At 44.4% G+C, this 17,674-nt stretch overlaps 1 protein-coding gene across 2 annotated transcripts in view; it reads right to left on the bottom strand.

Annotated features, from left to right (window-relative positions):
* MTA2 (metastasis associated 1 family member 2) overlaps positions 1-16,936 on the bottom strand; it is a 33,723-nt gene extending 16,787 nt beyond the window's left edge. Inside the window, exons 1-3 of one of the 2 annotated variants that reach the window (XM_056527542.1) lie at positions 16,705-16,936; positions 477-544; positions 302-395 (exon numbers count right to left, since the gene is read on the bottom strand). In XM_056527542.1, coding sequence (XP_056383517.1) covers positions 302-395; positions 477-544; positions 16,705-16,732 — 190 coding nt within the window. In that variant the 5' untranslated portion in view covers positions 16,733-16,936. The remainder of the gene's footprint in view (positions 1-301; positions 396-476; positions 545-16,704) is intronic. The other variant, XM_056527541.1, reaches the window with a different exon arrangement.
* Positions 16,937-17,674: the final 738 nt, after the last annotated feature.

The following is a 17,674-nucleotide window of genomic DNA, read 5'->3' as shown; positions in this document are numbered from 1 at the left end:
TTCATTACAGCGCTGCAACCATGTGAGGGCGGAAGTGGTCCCCCAGCAGGCTTCAGTGATGTCATGCCTGCTGGGAAACACCTACTTTTTCCTGCTGGGAGATTGCACTGTGTGAGAAAGAATAAAAGGTAAGATACACAGCTTTTCAAAGCTCAGATTTTATTTTATATTTTTTTTAAGGGTGGGAGGAGTGTTCGGAGTATTTAGAGAACATACCCCAAATTAGTTTAGAAAAATTAATTTGGTGACAGGTAACTTTTAAGTTAATGGCAAGTGTACTAACAATTATCTAAAAACTTACGTGCATTGCTGTCCGCCAAGCTGTTCAGACTGCTGGAGATATCTCTGCGACGGAACAGGCAGACCACTTTGGCTTCTACGTTGCCGTTCGCGGTCTGCAATAAGAGAGGACATGTTAGTCGCCTTCTGCTCACAGTCCATTACACGGAGGGGCTCCCCAAATGACGTTCTCTCACCTTGTTAAGCTCTTCTATTCTGCGGATCAGGTACGGGTTACTTGAGGAGTTTTCGAAATATACATAGTCTGTAAAGAAAATGTGGAAAATTTATACGTGATCAAAAGGAAAAAAAAAAGATTCCATAAAAACTTGGTGAAAAACAATCAACTGGTGTCAGAAAGTTTAACAGATTTGTAAATTACTACTATTAAAAAAAATCTTAATCCTTCCAGTACTTATCAGCTGCTGTATGATGTCACTGTTCTATTCTGCAGTCATGTGGGCACGCTGCCGGCACCATTATACATTACGTTCCTTGTACCATGTATATATGATGGGATATACTAATAGATGATACATTGTACCTGGATGTTTTGGCTCTTGTTTGGTCTACGGACCAGTTATTTTATATATCTTTTGTTTTACTGTAATATTTACTGTGCATTTCATAGCTTCTTTGTTTGATGGTTAAATGCTAATACATTCACAGTAAAAACACACAAAGACAATTCCCACAGCCATACAGGAAGGGATCTATCAATCCAAGCTGGTAAGGTGCAGGGAGGCCGCCCGCATGACTTGCCGATCAGGCAGCATGAAAGGGGTGACATTAAAGGGGTACTCCTGTGGAATTTTTTTTTTTTTTTTTTTTTTTTTAATCAACTGGTTAAAGTTAAACAGATTTGTAAATCGCTTCTATTAAAAAAATCGTAATCCTTCCAGTACTTTTTAGGGGCTGTATACTAAAGAGAAATCCAAAAAATAAATGCATTTCCTCTGATGTCATGACCACAGTGCTCTCTGCTGACCATTTCATGAACTGTCCAGAGCAGGAAAAAAAAAATCCCCATAGCAAACATACGCTGCTCTGGAAAGTTCCTAAAATGGACAGCAGAGGTCAGCAGAGAGTACTGTGGTCAGGACATCAGAGGAAATAAATTTCTTTTTTGGATTTCTCTGTAGTATACAGCCCCTAAAAAGTACTGGAAGGATTAAGATTTTTTTAATAGAAGTGATTTACAAATCTGTTTAACTTTTAAAAAAAGGAGTACCCCTTTAACATATATTTTTAACCTTTTTGATCAATCATAGCTTGGATCTGGTGGAGTCAGTGAGCATAAATGACTTTACATGGGACTGCATCCGACAGCTACCAACCTAAATACTACATGGCATATCATCGTCATAGATTTATGGCAAAGATGCAGACAAGTCAGTAGAAAATCGGGTCCTAATCCGACAAAATCTCTATATAACACCCATCTTTTCCTGCTCGGCGGATTAAAGTTGTTATGCAAACACTTGTCCACACGTTCTATTATACGCTGAGCGGGTGACTAGTCTTTATAGCAGATTAACCGTAATAACCATATACAGAGAACCTGTCCTGGAGATATAAAGCTGCCGGAACGATGTAGCCTGGAACTCTGACCAGGGAGCCGCCCTCCTGCTGACAACACAGCTTTATGTGAAGACTTAAAGGGGTACTCTGGTGAAAACCTTTTTTCTTTTAAATCAACTGGTGGCAGAAAGTTAAACATCTTTGTAAATTACTTCTATTAAAAAATCTTAATCCTTCCAGTACTTATTAGCTGCTGAATGCTAGAGGAAATTCCTTTCTTTTTGGTACACTGAGCTACACAGAGCTCTCTGTTGACATCACGAGCACAGTGCTCTCTGCTGACATCTCTGTCCATTTTAGCAACCATGCATAGCAGATGTATGCTAAGGGCAGCATGGTGGCTCAGGGGTTAGCACTGCTGCCTTGCAATGCTGGGGACTTGGGTTCAAATCCCACTAAGGACAACAATAAATAAAGCGTTATTATTATAACGTCAGCAGAGAGAACTGTGCTCGTGATGTCATCAGAGAGCATTCCAAAAAGAAAATAATTTCCTCTGTAGTATTCAGCAGCTAATAAGTACAGGAAGGATTACATTTTTGAATAGAAGTAATTTACAAACATGTTTAACTTTCTGCCAGCAGTTGATTTAAAAGAAAAAAGGTTTTCACCGGAGTACCCCTTTAAAGGGGTACTCCGGTGGAATTTTTCTCTCTTCAGATTTGTAAATTACTTCTATTTAAAAATCTTAATCCTTCCAGTACTTATCAGCTGCTGTATGCTCCATAGAAAGTTCTTTTCAAATTTATTTTCTGTCTGACCACAGTGCTCTCTGCTGACACCTCTGTCCGTGTCAGGAACTGTCCAGAGCAGAAGAAAATCCACATAGAAAACCCTCTCCTGCTCTTTACAGTTCCTGACACTGACCACAGTGCTCTCTGCTGACACTTCTGTCTGACAGAAAGGAATTTAAAAAAGAAAAGAACTTCCTGTGGAGCATACAGCAGCTGATGAGTACTGGAAGGATTAAGATTTTTTTTTTTTAATAGAAGTGATTTACAAATCTGTAACTTTCTGGCACCAGTTGATTTAAAAAAGAAAAAAAAAAGAAAAAAAAGGTTTTCCAAAGCAGTACCCCTTTAAGATTCCCTTTATGCAAATGGCAGCACTAATCGCAACGGCGTCCGCATAAAGACTGCAGAGGCGACAAGCGCGACACCAGAACAATGATGCCGTCACTTGTATATAAAGAACAAAAATTTACCAAAAAGAAATAGCTAAAATGTTACAAATCTTTATTAACAAAGTCTCTAAAATTGATTACAAAACATTGAAATTCGAGATGAGCGAACTTACAGTAAATTCGATTCGTCACGAACTTCTCGGCTCGGCAGTTGATGACTTATCCTACATAAATGAGTTCAGCTTTCAGGTGCTCCCGTGGGCTGGAAAAGGTGGATACAGTCCTAGGAGACTCTTTCCTAGGACTGTATCCACCTTTTCCAGCCCACCGGAGCACCGGAAAGCTGAACTAATTTACGCAGGAAAAGTCATCAACTGCCGAGCCGAGAAGTTTGTGACGAATCGAATTTACTGTCAGTTCGCTCATCTCTAATTGAAATCACTAGATGCCTGGAGTAAAGGAACTCCAAAATAGGAGACCCTAAATGGGGACAGTGGGGGGTATTTATCAATTTTGCCTGTTGACCGTTTCTTTTTACCCTTTGGTTTTCGTGGACATGCACCATATTTATCATTTGGTGCAAGTTGTTAGTAATTTTGGCTCAAATGTTGAAATCAGCTGTTCACCGCGCCTTTTACACAGAACTTACCCCCACAGAGGACGCGTATTTTACCCCTTGTGCAGCCATTTCGGAGCCCCCCTGCAGTATATCAGCAAGCGATGAGTTATTTTGTTTTGTGGGGTTTATAGCCGCCATGTGAAATGGATTTTATTTTCAACTTGGGTAGTTTTTTTTTTTTTTTACTTTAGTGCAGTGGTCTTCAACCTGCGGACCTCCAGATGTTGCAAAACTACAATTCCCAGCATGCCCGGACAGCCAACGGCTGTCCGGGCATGCTGGGAGTTGTAGTTTTGCAACATCTGGAGGTCCGCAGGTTGGAGACCACTGCTTTAGTACTTACCTTTCCTGAACCTGTGCGGCCATGTCCAATGCTGGCTCAACGGAGGGTGAAGGTTCCTCAGAGGCAACTATGTCGCAGGATAGTATTAAACAGCCCTAGAGGTGTCGCTTCTTTAAAATCATACACAGGACGGTGTGATTTTGAGAAAGTTGTAAAAATGACAGTGGAGAAGATGTGCCAAACTTTGGCGCAAAAAGAAACTGCGCCAAAGTTACGTGAAAAAAAAAAAAAAAAAAAAAACATAAATCCTTTGATAAATACCCCCCCCCCAATACCCCTATCTCAAAACAGGGACAATCCCCTACAAAAATCTCAAACGTGTTTCCCCGTATCAATGACAGTTTTATGGTTCATCAGGGGTTTGTGCAGCTGTGCTAATCAGAGTGTGAAATTAACTAGATATTAAGATTCATTCCATTCTGTATAATAGACAAACATAACAACAACAAGCGTAAGCAGATAACATAGAAGACATAGATATGCTCCAATTTCCAGAGGTAAATTGCGCCATCAGAATAACATCTTAGGAACTGCTAGGTAGCTTCCAAGGACGCTGTTCATTCCTTATAAAATGATGGTATGGTACCAATTCACCATAAGGATTATGGCAGATACATTATACACAACACGTCTTTATTGTCATAAGTGGCCTCCATTAACTCCATATGTATTTTATCCAAATTAGTCTGAAAGTAGATCTCAGAACACCCGCAAATCAACCTGAAGGTTGATCGTTCCAATCGCACAAGGAATTACAACTCCCTCTCTAATCTTTTAAATGGGCGCTGTCACCAACTTTATTTTTTGATATGTTGTAGTACTTCTGTACTACAACATATCTCTAATATACTTTTATTATTATTATTTTTTTAAATTAAAATGGTTTAATTTACATTTGAAAACCGGCCACTAGGAGGGAGACCCCTAGTGGCCGGTTTTCAAATGTAAATTAAACCATTTTAATTTTAAAAAAATAATAATAATAAAAGTATATTAGAGATATGCAGCCTGGCGTGACGTCACGCCTGAAAAAGGACTGATGCGGCCGGGCAATTAGAGATGAGCGAACTTAAAGTAAATTCGATTTGTCACGAACTTCTCGGCTCAGCAGTTTATGTCTTTTCCTGCGTAAATTAGTTCAGCTTTCAGGTGCTCCCGTGAGCTGGAAAAGGTGGATAGAGTCCTAGGAGACTCTTTCCTAGGACTGTATCCACCTTTTCCAGCCCACTGGAGCACCTGAAAGCTGAACTAATTTACGCAGGAAAAGACATAAACTGCCGAGCCGAGAAGTTCGTGACGAATCGAATTTACTGTAAGTTCGCTCATCTCTACTGGTAATCAGTCCTTTTTCAGTTAGGCTACACTCGCTCCCTGCCTGTCAATCAGACAGGCAGGGAGCGAGCGCATTGGCCACTGGCTGGGAAGCCACTCCTCCCGCACATCGCCGCCGCCGCTGTCTCTGCACGCCCGCTGCCGGACTCTGCAGTAAGTGTAATGAGGGAACGGGGTATGCGGGAGGGGTGCTTGTGATGGAGGGAACAGGGTATGGCGTGGGGGGGGGGGGGGGGAGGGAGACGGGGGGGGGGGGGGGATGGGCTAGCGCCGCATGTAACTAACTAATAGTTTATCTACACAGGGTGCCTCCAGCTGTTTCAATACTACAACTCCCAGCATGCCCCGACAGCCAATAGAAGTCAGGGCAAGCTGGGAGTTGTAGTGATGAAACAGCTGGAGGCACCCTGTGTAGATTAACTAAGGGCGGAAGTCCCCCCCCAGCAGGCATCAGTGACGTGGTGCCTGCTGGGGAAGTCTGCCTGGTAGTGAGCACACTGCCAGGCAGACAAATGGCATTTTTTAATATAGTAAAAATAAAAATTAAAAGCAGGGAGGGGGTTAGGGATAGATTAGCAATAGGCAGGGACAGGAAAATAAAATAGGATGGTGGGAGCTACCCTTTAATTTATTTCCTATCACAGATCCAGATACAACATACTGTAAATTCTATGGGGGAGATTTATCAAAACCTGTGCACAGGAAGAGTGGTGCAGTTGCCCATAGCAACCAATCAGATCGCTTCTTTCATTTTTAAAGAGGTCTGTGAAAAATGAAAGAAGTGATCTGATTGGTTGCTATGGGCAACTAGAGAACTTTTCCTCTGGACCGGTTTTGATAAATCTCCCCCTATGTCTTTTTTATAAACCGCCACACAGGGCGAGATACCTTTTAAGATGGAACCTCTAGAAACCTCGGACTATGGTATATCTGATAGCTATTGGCCCCCGGCCCCCCGACCTACGATGGTCCCGACATACGATCATTTCAACATACAATGCTTTTGTATGTCGGGGCCATCGCATAAACGGCTATCGGGCAGCGCAGACTGCTTCAGCTACCACCGGATAGCCGTTTATGGTGCCCCGTGTGGTCCGCTGACGATCACTTACCTGTCCTCGGGGCTCCGGAGTGTCCTCTTCGGGATCCCCTGCATCGTCGGCGCTCTCCTCCAACGTCATCACGTCGCTGCACACGCCGTCCCGTCATCCAATAGGAGCGGCGTGCGTAGCGACATGATGACGGCGACGGAGAGCGAGGATGCCGGGGAAGCAGAGGCCTTGCCGGAGCGGCAGGGACACCTCGGGGACGCGGCGACAGTGATGGAAGGCGACATCCAGGGCAGCGGTGACGGTCCAGAGCGGCGGGGACAGGCGAGTACAACCTTTAATATCAGTGGTCTTCAACCTGCGGACCTCCAGATGTTGCAAAACTACAACTCCCAGCATGCCCGGACAGCCAACGGCTGTCCGGGCATGCTGGGAGTTGTAGTTTTGCAACATCTGGAGGTCCGCAGGTTGAAGACCACTGTCCTATACTTTACATTGCACGGATCCCTCAACATACGAAGGTTTCAACAAACGATGGTCCATTTGGAACGGATTACCATCAGTGACCACTGTATTGCCTTCGGGCGCACCAGATGACCACTCCAGTCCCATATACCTGCTAGTAGTCACTCAGAGACCTCCACTAGCAGGTATCCAGGACTGGAGTGGTCCTCTGGTGTGTCCAACCACCGCTGCTGCCCCATTGCCTCCCCCATCCTCGGTTTTATAATTACCTGTTCCCGGGGTCCGCGCTAATTCTGGCTCCGGCAGCGTCCTGAGCTGTCACTGTGCGCTGGGCCACTGACGGTGATGTCGCGTTGAGGGCGTCACCCATCATTGCGCAGCGCACAGCAACAGTGCAGGACGCCGCAGGAGCCAGAAGTAGCGCGGACCCTGGGAACAGGTAATTATAAAACCAGGAATGGGGGAGGCAATGGGGCAGCGGCGGTCTCTGGACCCCAGGATAGGCAGGGGGAGGCAATCAGGCAGCGGCGGTGGTTGGACTCAGAACAGGCAGGGGAGAGAAGCGGGAGGCGGCGACGGTCTCTGGCCCCGAAAAAGCCACTGCAGTTCATTGATTTAAAGCGCCCGCATTATCGGCAGGTTAGATGCAGATATTGATAACTTACAAAATCGTGAATATCGGCCGATAAGATCGGCCAATCCCATAATCGGTCGATCCCTAATATATACACACACACTTATCTGTCACTTGTCTGTGGTTCTAATACTCTTCACGGCCATCAGGCTGTGATCTGTTCTGTGCTCCACCCTAGAAGCCATTTCCATATGGAGCTCGATCTCTTACATTGATCTACTAAATAATTCAGAGGCGTCACATTCCCACAATAGAAGCTTCTCTGCAGTTTGGCCTATTACAGATCGGCACCACAAGGACAAGTAGCGCTGTGATCCTTGCGCATATATATATATATATATATATATATATATTAATTAGAGAACTTTACTTTGGGATCAGTATATATCGTAGTTATACACCTCTTTGTATACTGTTGCTACTATCTCTATGGGATCACCCTAGATCAGCGTTTCCCAAGCAGGATTCCTCCAGCTGTTGCAAAACTACAACTTCTGGGCATGCTGGGAGTTGTAGTTTTGCAACAGCTGGAGGCACCCTGGTTGGGAAACACTGCCATAGATGGTAGTTATACACCTCACCTCCAGCTCCGTCTGTATACTGCTGCTGCTATCTCTATGGGATCAAAATATACAGTAGTTATACACCTCTCCAGCTCTATCTGTATACTGCTGCTCTCAATAGGCTCAGTATGTATATATTAGGTATGCACCTCCCCTTCAGATCTATCTGTATACTGCTGCTCTCAATAGGATCAGTATGTATATATTAGGTATGCACCTCCCCTTCAGATCTATCTGTATACTGCTGCTCTCTCTACAGGATCCGGATATATAGTAGTTATATACATCACCTCCAGCTCTATCTGCATACTGCTGCTCTTTCTAAGATCAGGATATATAGTAGTTATACACCTCCATTCCAGCTCTATCTGTATACTGCTTCTGCTCTCAATAGGATCAGTATGTGTATATTAGGTATACACCTTCCCTTCAGATCTACCTGTATACTGCTGCTCCCTCTATAGGATCAGGATATATAGTAGTTAAATAAACATCACCTCCAGCTCTATCTGTATACTGCTTCTGCTCGAATTAGGATCAGTATGTATATATTAGGTATACACCACCCCCTCCAGCTCTATCTGTATACTGCTGCTCTCTCTAAGATCAGGATATATAGTAGTTATACACCTCCCCTCCCTGCTCTGTCTTTTGGATCAGGATATACAGCAGTAGAGACACCTCCCTCATTGCCCGCCTACCCCCAAACACCCCGCCACCCCACCCAAATTGTAAACAGGCAGCTATAAAACACTGATGTGTCTGGCGGACAGATAACATATACAGACGGCCTTAGGCTACAGCAGCATGTGTTCCCAACGTTTTCTCTCGCTTGAATGCCGATCCTTAGTAATGTCTACACCATCATATACCATCAGCCCTTATACTGTATACAAGGCCGCCATGTCTTGTGCCTCAGGCTTCCTCCATCTCTTTGAGAGCCGTCCCTCCTAACTCAGATGTCAGCCGCACTGGGACGCCTGCCCAGAAAAGCACAATAAACAATAGACAATAGTAAAACGATTGATGGCTACTTACGAGGAAACAATAAAACACGGGTGCCGTAGCAAACAGCATTAGCCAGTCTGATCCAGTTAGGGAACAAGAGTATAGGACAGTGTTTTCCCAACCAGGGTGCCTCCAGCTGTTGCAAAACTACAACTCCCAGCATGTCCGGACAGCCGAAGGCTGTCCGGGCATGCTGGGAGTTGTAGTTTTGCAACAGCTGGAGGCACCCTGGTTGGGAAAACACTGCCATAGATGGTAGTTATATACCTCACCTCCAGCTCTATCTGTATACTGCTGCTACTGCTATGCCTATGGGATCAGGATATATAGCTATTATACAACTTCTCTTCCAGCTCTATCTGTATACTGCTGCTGCTCTCGATGGGATCAGTATGTGTATATTATTATTATATTAATTATTATTTGTATTATATTAATTATTTATATATATATATATATATATTTTTTTTTTTTTTTTTGGGTAAACACCTCCCCTTCAGATCTATCTGTATACTGCTGCTGCTCTCTCTATGGGATCATGATATAGTAGTTATACATCCTCTCCAGCTCTATCTGTATACTGCTTCTGCTCTCTATATGGGATCAGGATCTATAGTAGTCATACAACTCTCTTCCGGCTCTATCTGTATACTGCTGCTGCTCAATGGGATCAGCATGTATATAATAGGTATACACCTCCCCTTAAGGATCTATCTGTATACTGCTGCTCTCTCTATGGGATCAGGATATATAGTTATTATACAGTAATGTTTTGCAACAGCTGGAGCCACCCTGGTTGGGAAAACACTGCTAAAACAGATTTGTAAATTACTACTATTAAAAAATCTTAATCCTTCCAGTACTTTTTAGCAGCTGTATGCTACAGAGGAAATTATTTTCTTTTTGAATTTCTTTATTGTCTTGTCCACAGTGCTCTCTGCTGACATCTCTGTACGTGTCAGGAACTGTCCAGAGCAGCATAGGTTTGCAATAGGGTTTTTTTCCTGCTCTGGACAATTCCTGATACGGGCATCAGGTGTCAGCAGAGAGCACTGTGGTAAAGACAAAAAAGAAATTCAAAGAGAAAAGAATTTCTTCTGTAGATTACAGCTTCTAAAAAGTACTGGAAGGGAAATAGATGCGTAAATTACATCTATTAAAAAATCTTTACCCTTCCAGTACCTTTTAGCAGCTGTATACTACAGAGGAAATTGTTTTCTCTTTGAATTTATTTTTTGTGTTGTCCACAGTGCTCTCTGCTGACACCCGATGCCCGTACCAGGAACTGTCCAGAGCAGGAAAAAATCCCCATAGCAAACTTATGCTGCTCTTAACAGTTCCTGACACGGACAGAAGTGTCAGCAGAGAGCACTGTGGACAACACAAAAAAGAAATTCAAAAAGAAAATTTAATGGAGCGCGTAACGACTGCAGAACACGCTCCTCACTGAGCGTCGGGTCCCTTCTGGAGATCGTGGGGGTCCCAGCGGTCAGACCCCCCGGGATCAACTGATTTTCTTCTATCCTGTAGATAGGGAATATGTACATTTTTGCCGGAGATCTCCTTTAGCAGCAATGCATTTCCAAGCGGATCAGCCGTGTTCCCTGGATCAGCACCATGCTATGATTAGATATTTTTCTTTCAACATCACCAGACTTTTACTCAGGTTGTGTGTGGTTCTGCAGCTCAGTTCCATTAAAGTAAATGGAGGCAAATTGTAATACCACACACAGCCTAAGAACAGGGGTGGCTGTTTTTTTTTTTTTTTTTGGCTGGAAAAATATAGCTTTTTCTATTCATGGATACCTCCTTTATATGTTCCCTTCAAGTCACACCTGATGAAGGGGCCAGAGCATCCCAGAAACACATTGCTTATGTTTACTAAACGTCGTTTCTTATAATCTATAGGAATATCGATCAATCCCGGCAGCTCCCACACATCCCCAACTGCCGGGTTGCTTAATGTTTTAGGATTTTGGCTTGTTAAAATGTTCACTTAGCATTGGGAGGAAAAGCTGCCATGTTGGACCTATACTACTACTACTACTACTACTACTACTACCACCACCTCCATCTTTACAACCCTACTGAGACTTGTGCATCCGGTTACGCAACATTCCTTGGCGAGTGTTGTAACTAATACCCTGGTGGCCATGTATAGAGGGATAGGGATCGACCAATTATCGGCTGATATTCACGATTTTGGACATTATCGGTATCAGCAATTACCTTGCCGATAATCCGATAAAACACACAGACATTTCGTTTAGTCTGCAACTGATTTACTAACGTTTTTTCTACAGACATGGCGGAGCCCACGATGCTTTGATGAAAGTTTTCCAACCGCACTGGGACGCCTGCCCTCATGTCCAGCTCTATCTGTATATTGCTGCTGCTCTCGATGGGATCAGTATGTATATATTAGGTATACACCTCCCCTTCAGATCTATCTGTATACTGCTGCTCTCAATTGGATCAGTATGTGTATGAAAAAAAAAAAAAATATATATATATATATATATATATATATTTATTCGGTATGCACCTCCTCTTCAGATCTATCTGTATACTGCTGCTGCTATGCCTATGGGATCAGGATATTTAATTATACAACTCTCTTCCAGCTCTATCTGTATACTGCTGCTGCTATCTCTATAAGAACAGGATATATAGTAGTTATACACCTCTTCTCCAGCCCTATCTGTATATTGCTGCTGCTCTCGATGGGATCAGTATGTGTGTGTGTGTATGTGTGTGTATGTGTATGTGTATGTGTATGTGTATGTGTGTGTGTGTGTGTGTGTGTGTGTGTATGTGTGTGTGTGTGTGTGTGTGTATGTATATGTATATGTAATATATATATATATATATATATATATATATATATATTTTAGGTATACACCTCCCCTTCAGATCTATCTGTATAGTGCTACTGTATACTGCTGCTCTCAATGGGATCAGTATGTCTATATTAGGTATAATGGGGGTGCAAGTAGTTTTGATAGCAAGAACAGCATTGGAGATTAGGCCATCCTTCCTGTCTTATAAAACAGATGTATCTCTAAATGCAAGTGTGCAGAGAGCCTTATCCAATAGCGGTGCCACATTCTTTACCAGGTACACACTAAGGACAGGTTGGGTAACACAGGCGGATCCTACTGCGAGTTTTTGGGTCTTTTTCACACGTACAGTATTCTGTGCAGATTTGATGCGCAGGATTTTCTGCTGCAGATTTCAATGTAAACTCAATGACTGAGCTCCGCTTCTAATCCTGTGCATCAAATCTGCGCAGAATACTGTACGTGTGAATAGACCCTAAAGGAGATATGCAGCTGTATATAAATTATCCCTTATCTGCCGAATGGGGGATAAGCGTTTGATCACAGGGGGTCCAATTGCTGGGACCCCCGCAATTTCCAATATGGGCCAAATTAATTGCAATAATGTTAATGGAGAACCCTTGACCGTTCATGCAGCTGAACCAAGTGATCGGTACTTGTTTTAGGCCTTTGGAATCTGTACTTATTTTTCTCGCATCTTTTACAGTGGAAATAAGTGCCGGAAATTAAGGTCCCATTGACTAATGGGCCTTTTCCACACTATTCCGCAGAAAGAACCAACATGGTCATTCTATCAGCAGAATCAGTGTTGGAAATTCCGCAGTGTGAACAGTGCAGAAGCCTCGGGTTGAAGTCAGTGGAATTTTCATATGAACGAGACCCAAGTCAATGGGACTTTGAATGTCAGCGCTCGTTTTCACTGTACAATTCGGCGCAAAATAAGCGCTGATTGCGCGTCACTTGCACAATGTGGATTTAGCTCGTAATTTCCTTCATATGTATTTTCTTTACTGCAATCCAGACCTTAGTCAATGGGACTTTCAGTTACGATTATTTCTGCTGTCAAAATCGGTGCAAAATAAGTGCTATTTGCACAAAGCAGATTTAGATTTTGCTCAGAATTTTTGTAGTGTGAACCAGCCCTTAGAAATGTGTGCTGAGCGGGTATTGAAGAAGAGGGCTACAGCGGAGACGGGTAGATAAGTATACATTAGAGATGAGCGAACTTACAGTAAATTCGATTCGTCACGAACTTCTCGGCTCGGCAGTTGATTACTTTTCCTGCATAAATTAGTTCAGCCTTCAGGTGCTCCGGTGGGCTGGAAAAGGTGGATACATTCCTAGGAAAGAGTCTCCTAGGACTGTATCCACCTTTTCCAGCCCACCGGAGCACCGGAAAGCTGAACTAATTTATGCAGGAAAAGTCAGCAACTGCCGAGCAGAGAAGTTCGTGACGAATCGAATTTACTGTAAGTTCGCTCATCTCTAGTATACATCTTTGTTATTGCCTGGACAACCCCTTTAACTTCATTAGGCCTCATACATATCTGCATCGCAGGCTTAAGAAAATAAAGTCAGAAGTTACGTCCTTCAACGAACAAAGACGAAATCCAGTGACTTAAATGGGGTCTGTCTGGTTTCCTGCCTGCAGCATTATTTTCTCTTTTGTCTGTTCAGGTTCCACCAATTAAATGGATTCCAAAGTATGCGTGTACAGAACCTTAAAGGGGTACTCCGGCCCTTAGACATCTTATTCCCCTATCCATAGGACAGGGGATAAGATGTCTGATCGTGAAGGCAGGACCTCCACAATCTCTCATGCAGCACCCACCTGTCGTCACGCCCCCTCCCATAGACTTTCAATGAGGGGGTGGGGTGTAACGTCACATGGGGGCGGAGTCATGACGTCACGATACTCCGGCTTCGTGTTCGTGAGGCGTCAGACATGGAGCCTCCAGCGCTGTGTGCAGCTACGACAGGTGGGTGCTGCATGAGAGATTGCGGGGGACCCCCGCGATAAGATGTCTTGGGTCTGGAGTACCCCTTTAAAAAAGGTCTCATTCTGCAACAAAAGCTGCAGAATTTCAGTCACGTGTAAATGAGGCCTAATCCTTATGGCAGCGTTTCCCCAGCCAGGGTGCCTCCAGCTGTAGCAAACCTGCTTCTCCCAGCACGCCTGGACACTAACTGGGAAACACTGTCTTACAGTGAAAGGTCTGTCCGGGAATGCTGGGAATTGTCATTTTGCAACAGCTAAAGGAACCCTGTTTGGGAAACTCTGGGAAAGGAGAGAAGTGTCGAAAAGTGAAGGGTCCGATCTGTAGCACCCCTGCCATCTCTAGAATGGTGCCGCCGACACTCCCCCCTGAATAAAGCATGCTGGGAGTAGTAGTTTTGCAACAGCTGGAGGCACCCTGTTTGGAAAGCACCGTCTTACAGCAATAAGACCAGCTATATTCTATTCTGCCCATTTCAATAGTGTGTGAATGAGGCCACATCCTTATGGCAGCGCTTCCCACCCAGTGTGCCTCAAGCTGTTGCACAACTACAACTCTCAGCATGCCCGGACAGCCTTCGGCTGTCCGGGCATGCTGGGAGTTGTAGTTTTGCAACAGCTGGAGGCACCCTGGTTGGGAAACACTGCCATAGATGGTAGTTCAACACCTCACCTCCAGCTCTATAGTATAATAACTATATATCCTGATCCCATAGGCATAGCAGCAGCAGTATACAGATAGAGCTGGAGGTGAAGTGTAGAACTACCATCTATGGTAGTGTTTCCCAACCAGGGTGCCTCCAGTTGTTGCAAAACTACAACATCCAGCATGCTTAATTTAGTGGGTAAGAGTCAGGGGCCCCATTCTAGAGACATCGCAGGGGTGCCACAGGTCACACACTCCGATATCGGACATTTATCCCCTTTACCAGCATTTCCCACCCAGTGTGACTCAAGCTGTTGCAAAACTACAACTCCCAGCATGCCCGGACAGCCGAAGGCTGTCTGGGCATGCTGGGAGATGTAGTTCTGCAACAGCTGGAGGCACCCTGGTTGGGAAACACTGTCATAGATGGTAGTTCTACACCTCACCTCCAGCTCTGTAGTAAAATAACTATATATCCTGATCCCATAGGCAAAGCAGCAGCAGTATACAGATGAGGTGAGGTGTAGAACTACCATCTACGGCAGTGTTTCCCAACCAGGGTGCCGCCAGCTGTTGCAAAACTACAACTCCCAGCATACCCAGACAGCCTGCTGAGAGTTGTAGTTTTGCAACAGCTTGAGGCACACTGGGTGGGAAACGCTGGTATAGAGGATAAGTGTCCAATATCGGAGTGTCTGACCTGTGGCCCCCCTGCACTCTCTGCAATGGGGCCCCTGACTCTTACCCGCTGAATTAAGCATGCAGGGTGTTGTAGTTTTGCAACAGCTGGAGGCACACTGGTGTGAAAACAGTCTTACCGGCCGTTTTCTCATCTGCCCATTTCAGTAAAGGCTGGGTTCACACTACGGTTTGTCATTACGGTTCCCGTATACGGCTGGGAGGAGGGGTGGGCGGGGCTTAATCGTGGCGCCCGGACTCAGCCGTATAGGGAACCATAGTTAATGTATGTCTATGAGCCGACCGCACGTTTTTGCCTGCGGTCGGGAAACTGCATACGGCCGAAAAAGCAGCCGACCGGAGGCTGCGGTTCACTCCGGTCGGCTCATAGACATACATTAACTACGGTTCCCGAATACGGCTGGCGCCGAGATTAAGCCCCGCCCACCCCTCCTCCCAGCCGTATATGGGAACCGTAATGACAAACCGTAGTGTGAACCCAGCCTTATGTGTGAACAATTCCTAATCCTTTTAGCAATGTTTCCCAACCATTGTGCCTCCAGCTGTTGCAAATCTACAACTCCCAGCATGGCCAGAAAGCCTTTAGCTGGGACACATTGTCTGACAGGTCTGTCCGTTTTCTATTCTACCCATTCATTAGATTTTCCATTGGACTTTGTTACCATTAGACTCTACGGTATCAGTTTTACCATTAGACTCTACGGTATCAGTTTTACCATTAGACTCTACGGTATCAGTTTTACCATTAGACTCTACGGTATCAGTTTTACCATTAGACTCTACGGTATCAGTTTTACCATTAGACTCTACGGTATCAGTTTTACCATTAGACTCTACGGTATCAGTTTTACCATTAGACTCTACGGTATCAGTTTTACCATTAGACTCTACGGTATCAGTTTTACCATTAGACTCTACGGTATCAGTTTTACCATTAGACTCTACGGTATCAGTTTTACCATTAGACTCTACGGTATCAGTTTTACCATTAGACTCTACTGTATCAGTTTTACCATTAGACTCTACTGTATCAGTTTTACCATTAGACTCTACTGTATCAGTTTTACCATTAGACTCTACTGTATCAGTTTTACCATTAGACTCTACTGTATCAGTTTTACCATTAGACTCTACTGTATCAGTTTTACCATTAGACTCTACTGTATCAGTTTTTTTTTATTTAAACTTCCAACTGAAATAAACAACAACCACCTTACGGGTAGAACCAGCAATCTCCCATAGACCCCAGTTCATAAGGACTTTCCCCACCCCGGGCCCCCTGTAGGTAAACACACTATAGGCTCTTCCTCATACGCCCCCTGCAGGCAGGGCAGAAAGAAGGGGGGCAGTACGTCCCCCTAACCGGTGCAGGGAGGTTATCGCACTGAAGTGAAGCCAAGTACCGTGCGGTTACTGTGCGGTTTTCCCGGCGGCCCTTAGCACGGACAGTACAGAGACAAGCAGGAGACGCCCGCCCGCCCCGGGGCCTGTCTTGTGTTCCTGATCGGTAAAATCACCGGTACTCACCGCCCACCCGGTACATATTCGCCGCCATCTTCCGCTCTCCCGCGCACAATAACTCGGGGCGCCGAGTGTGTTTCCGGTGCCCGTGGTGGGGGGGGGGGGAGAGAAGAAAAGGGGGATACTTCCGGTAAGAATAAGAAGAAGAGGAAGAGGAGAAGGGGGGCAACTTCCGGTCTGAGAATAAGAAAAGCTGGTGTAGATGAATTACTTCCGGCAGCAAGGAGCGCGGCTCCGAAAACACACGAGGCGGTTCAACGGAAATAGCCGAAAGTGGCCGAGCTCGGCGATTAGCTAGCGAGAAGGCCAATAGCGTTACAGCATGACAGTCACGTGGTCTGCGCTTAACGAGCCAAGCGTGAGGCTCAGTACGATAGGAAAGAACCTAGTGCGCATGTGCAGTCTGCTGTATGGCTGGAGTCCCAGCAGAGGATGTGTGGGGTCTCTGCTCTCTCCTCAGTCAGGACGTGTTCACACTGCGTTTTTGTATTAGGTACAGTCTTGCCTAGCTATGTGCAAAAAACGTAATCAACTACGCTATTGTGTTTGATTGGAAAAAAAAAAAAAAAAGACACTTTACAATCCATTCTTTCTTCAGGGACATTTGCATTTTAGTTTTTTCCTCCTTTCCTTCTAAAAATCCTAACTCTCTTATATTTCCATCCACAGACCCATATGAGGGCTTGTTTTTTGCGTCGCCAATTGTACTTTGTAATTACATCACTTATTTTATGTTAAAATGTACGGCGCAACCAAACAGATATTATTTATGTGGGAAAATTGAAAAGAAAACCGCAATTTAGCAAATTTTGGAAGGTTTTGTTTTCACGTTGTACACCTTCCGGTAAAAATGACATGTTTTCTTTATTCTGAGGGTCAATACGATTAAAATGATACCCATGTTATATGCTTTTCTAGAATTGTACCGCTTAAAAAAAATCTCAAACCATTTTAACAAAATTAGTATGTTTGAAAT

The sequence above is a fragment of the Hyla sarda genome, chromosome 6 (assembly GCF_029499605.1).
Source record: "Hyla sarda isolate aHylSar1 chromosome 6, aHylSar1.hap1, whole genome shotgun sequence".
NCBI lineage: Eukaryota > Metazoa > Chordata > Amphibia > Anura > Hylidae > Hyla > Hyla sarda.
The sequence above is the reverse complement of the archived record's forward strand: the minus strand, read 5'-3'. Positions and strand labels throughout refer to the sequence as shown.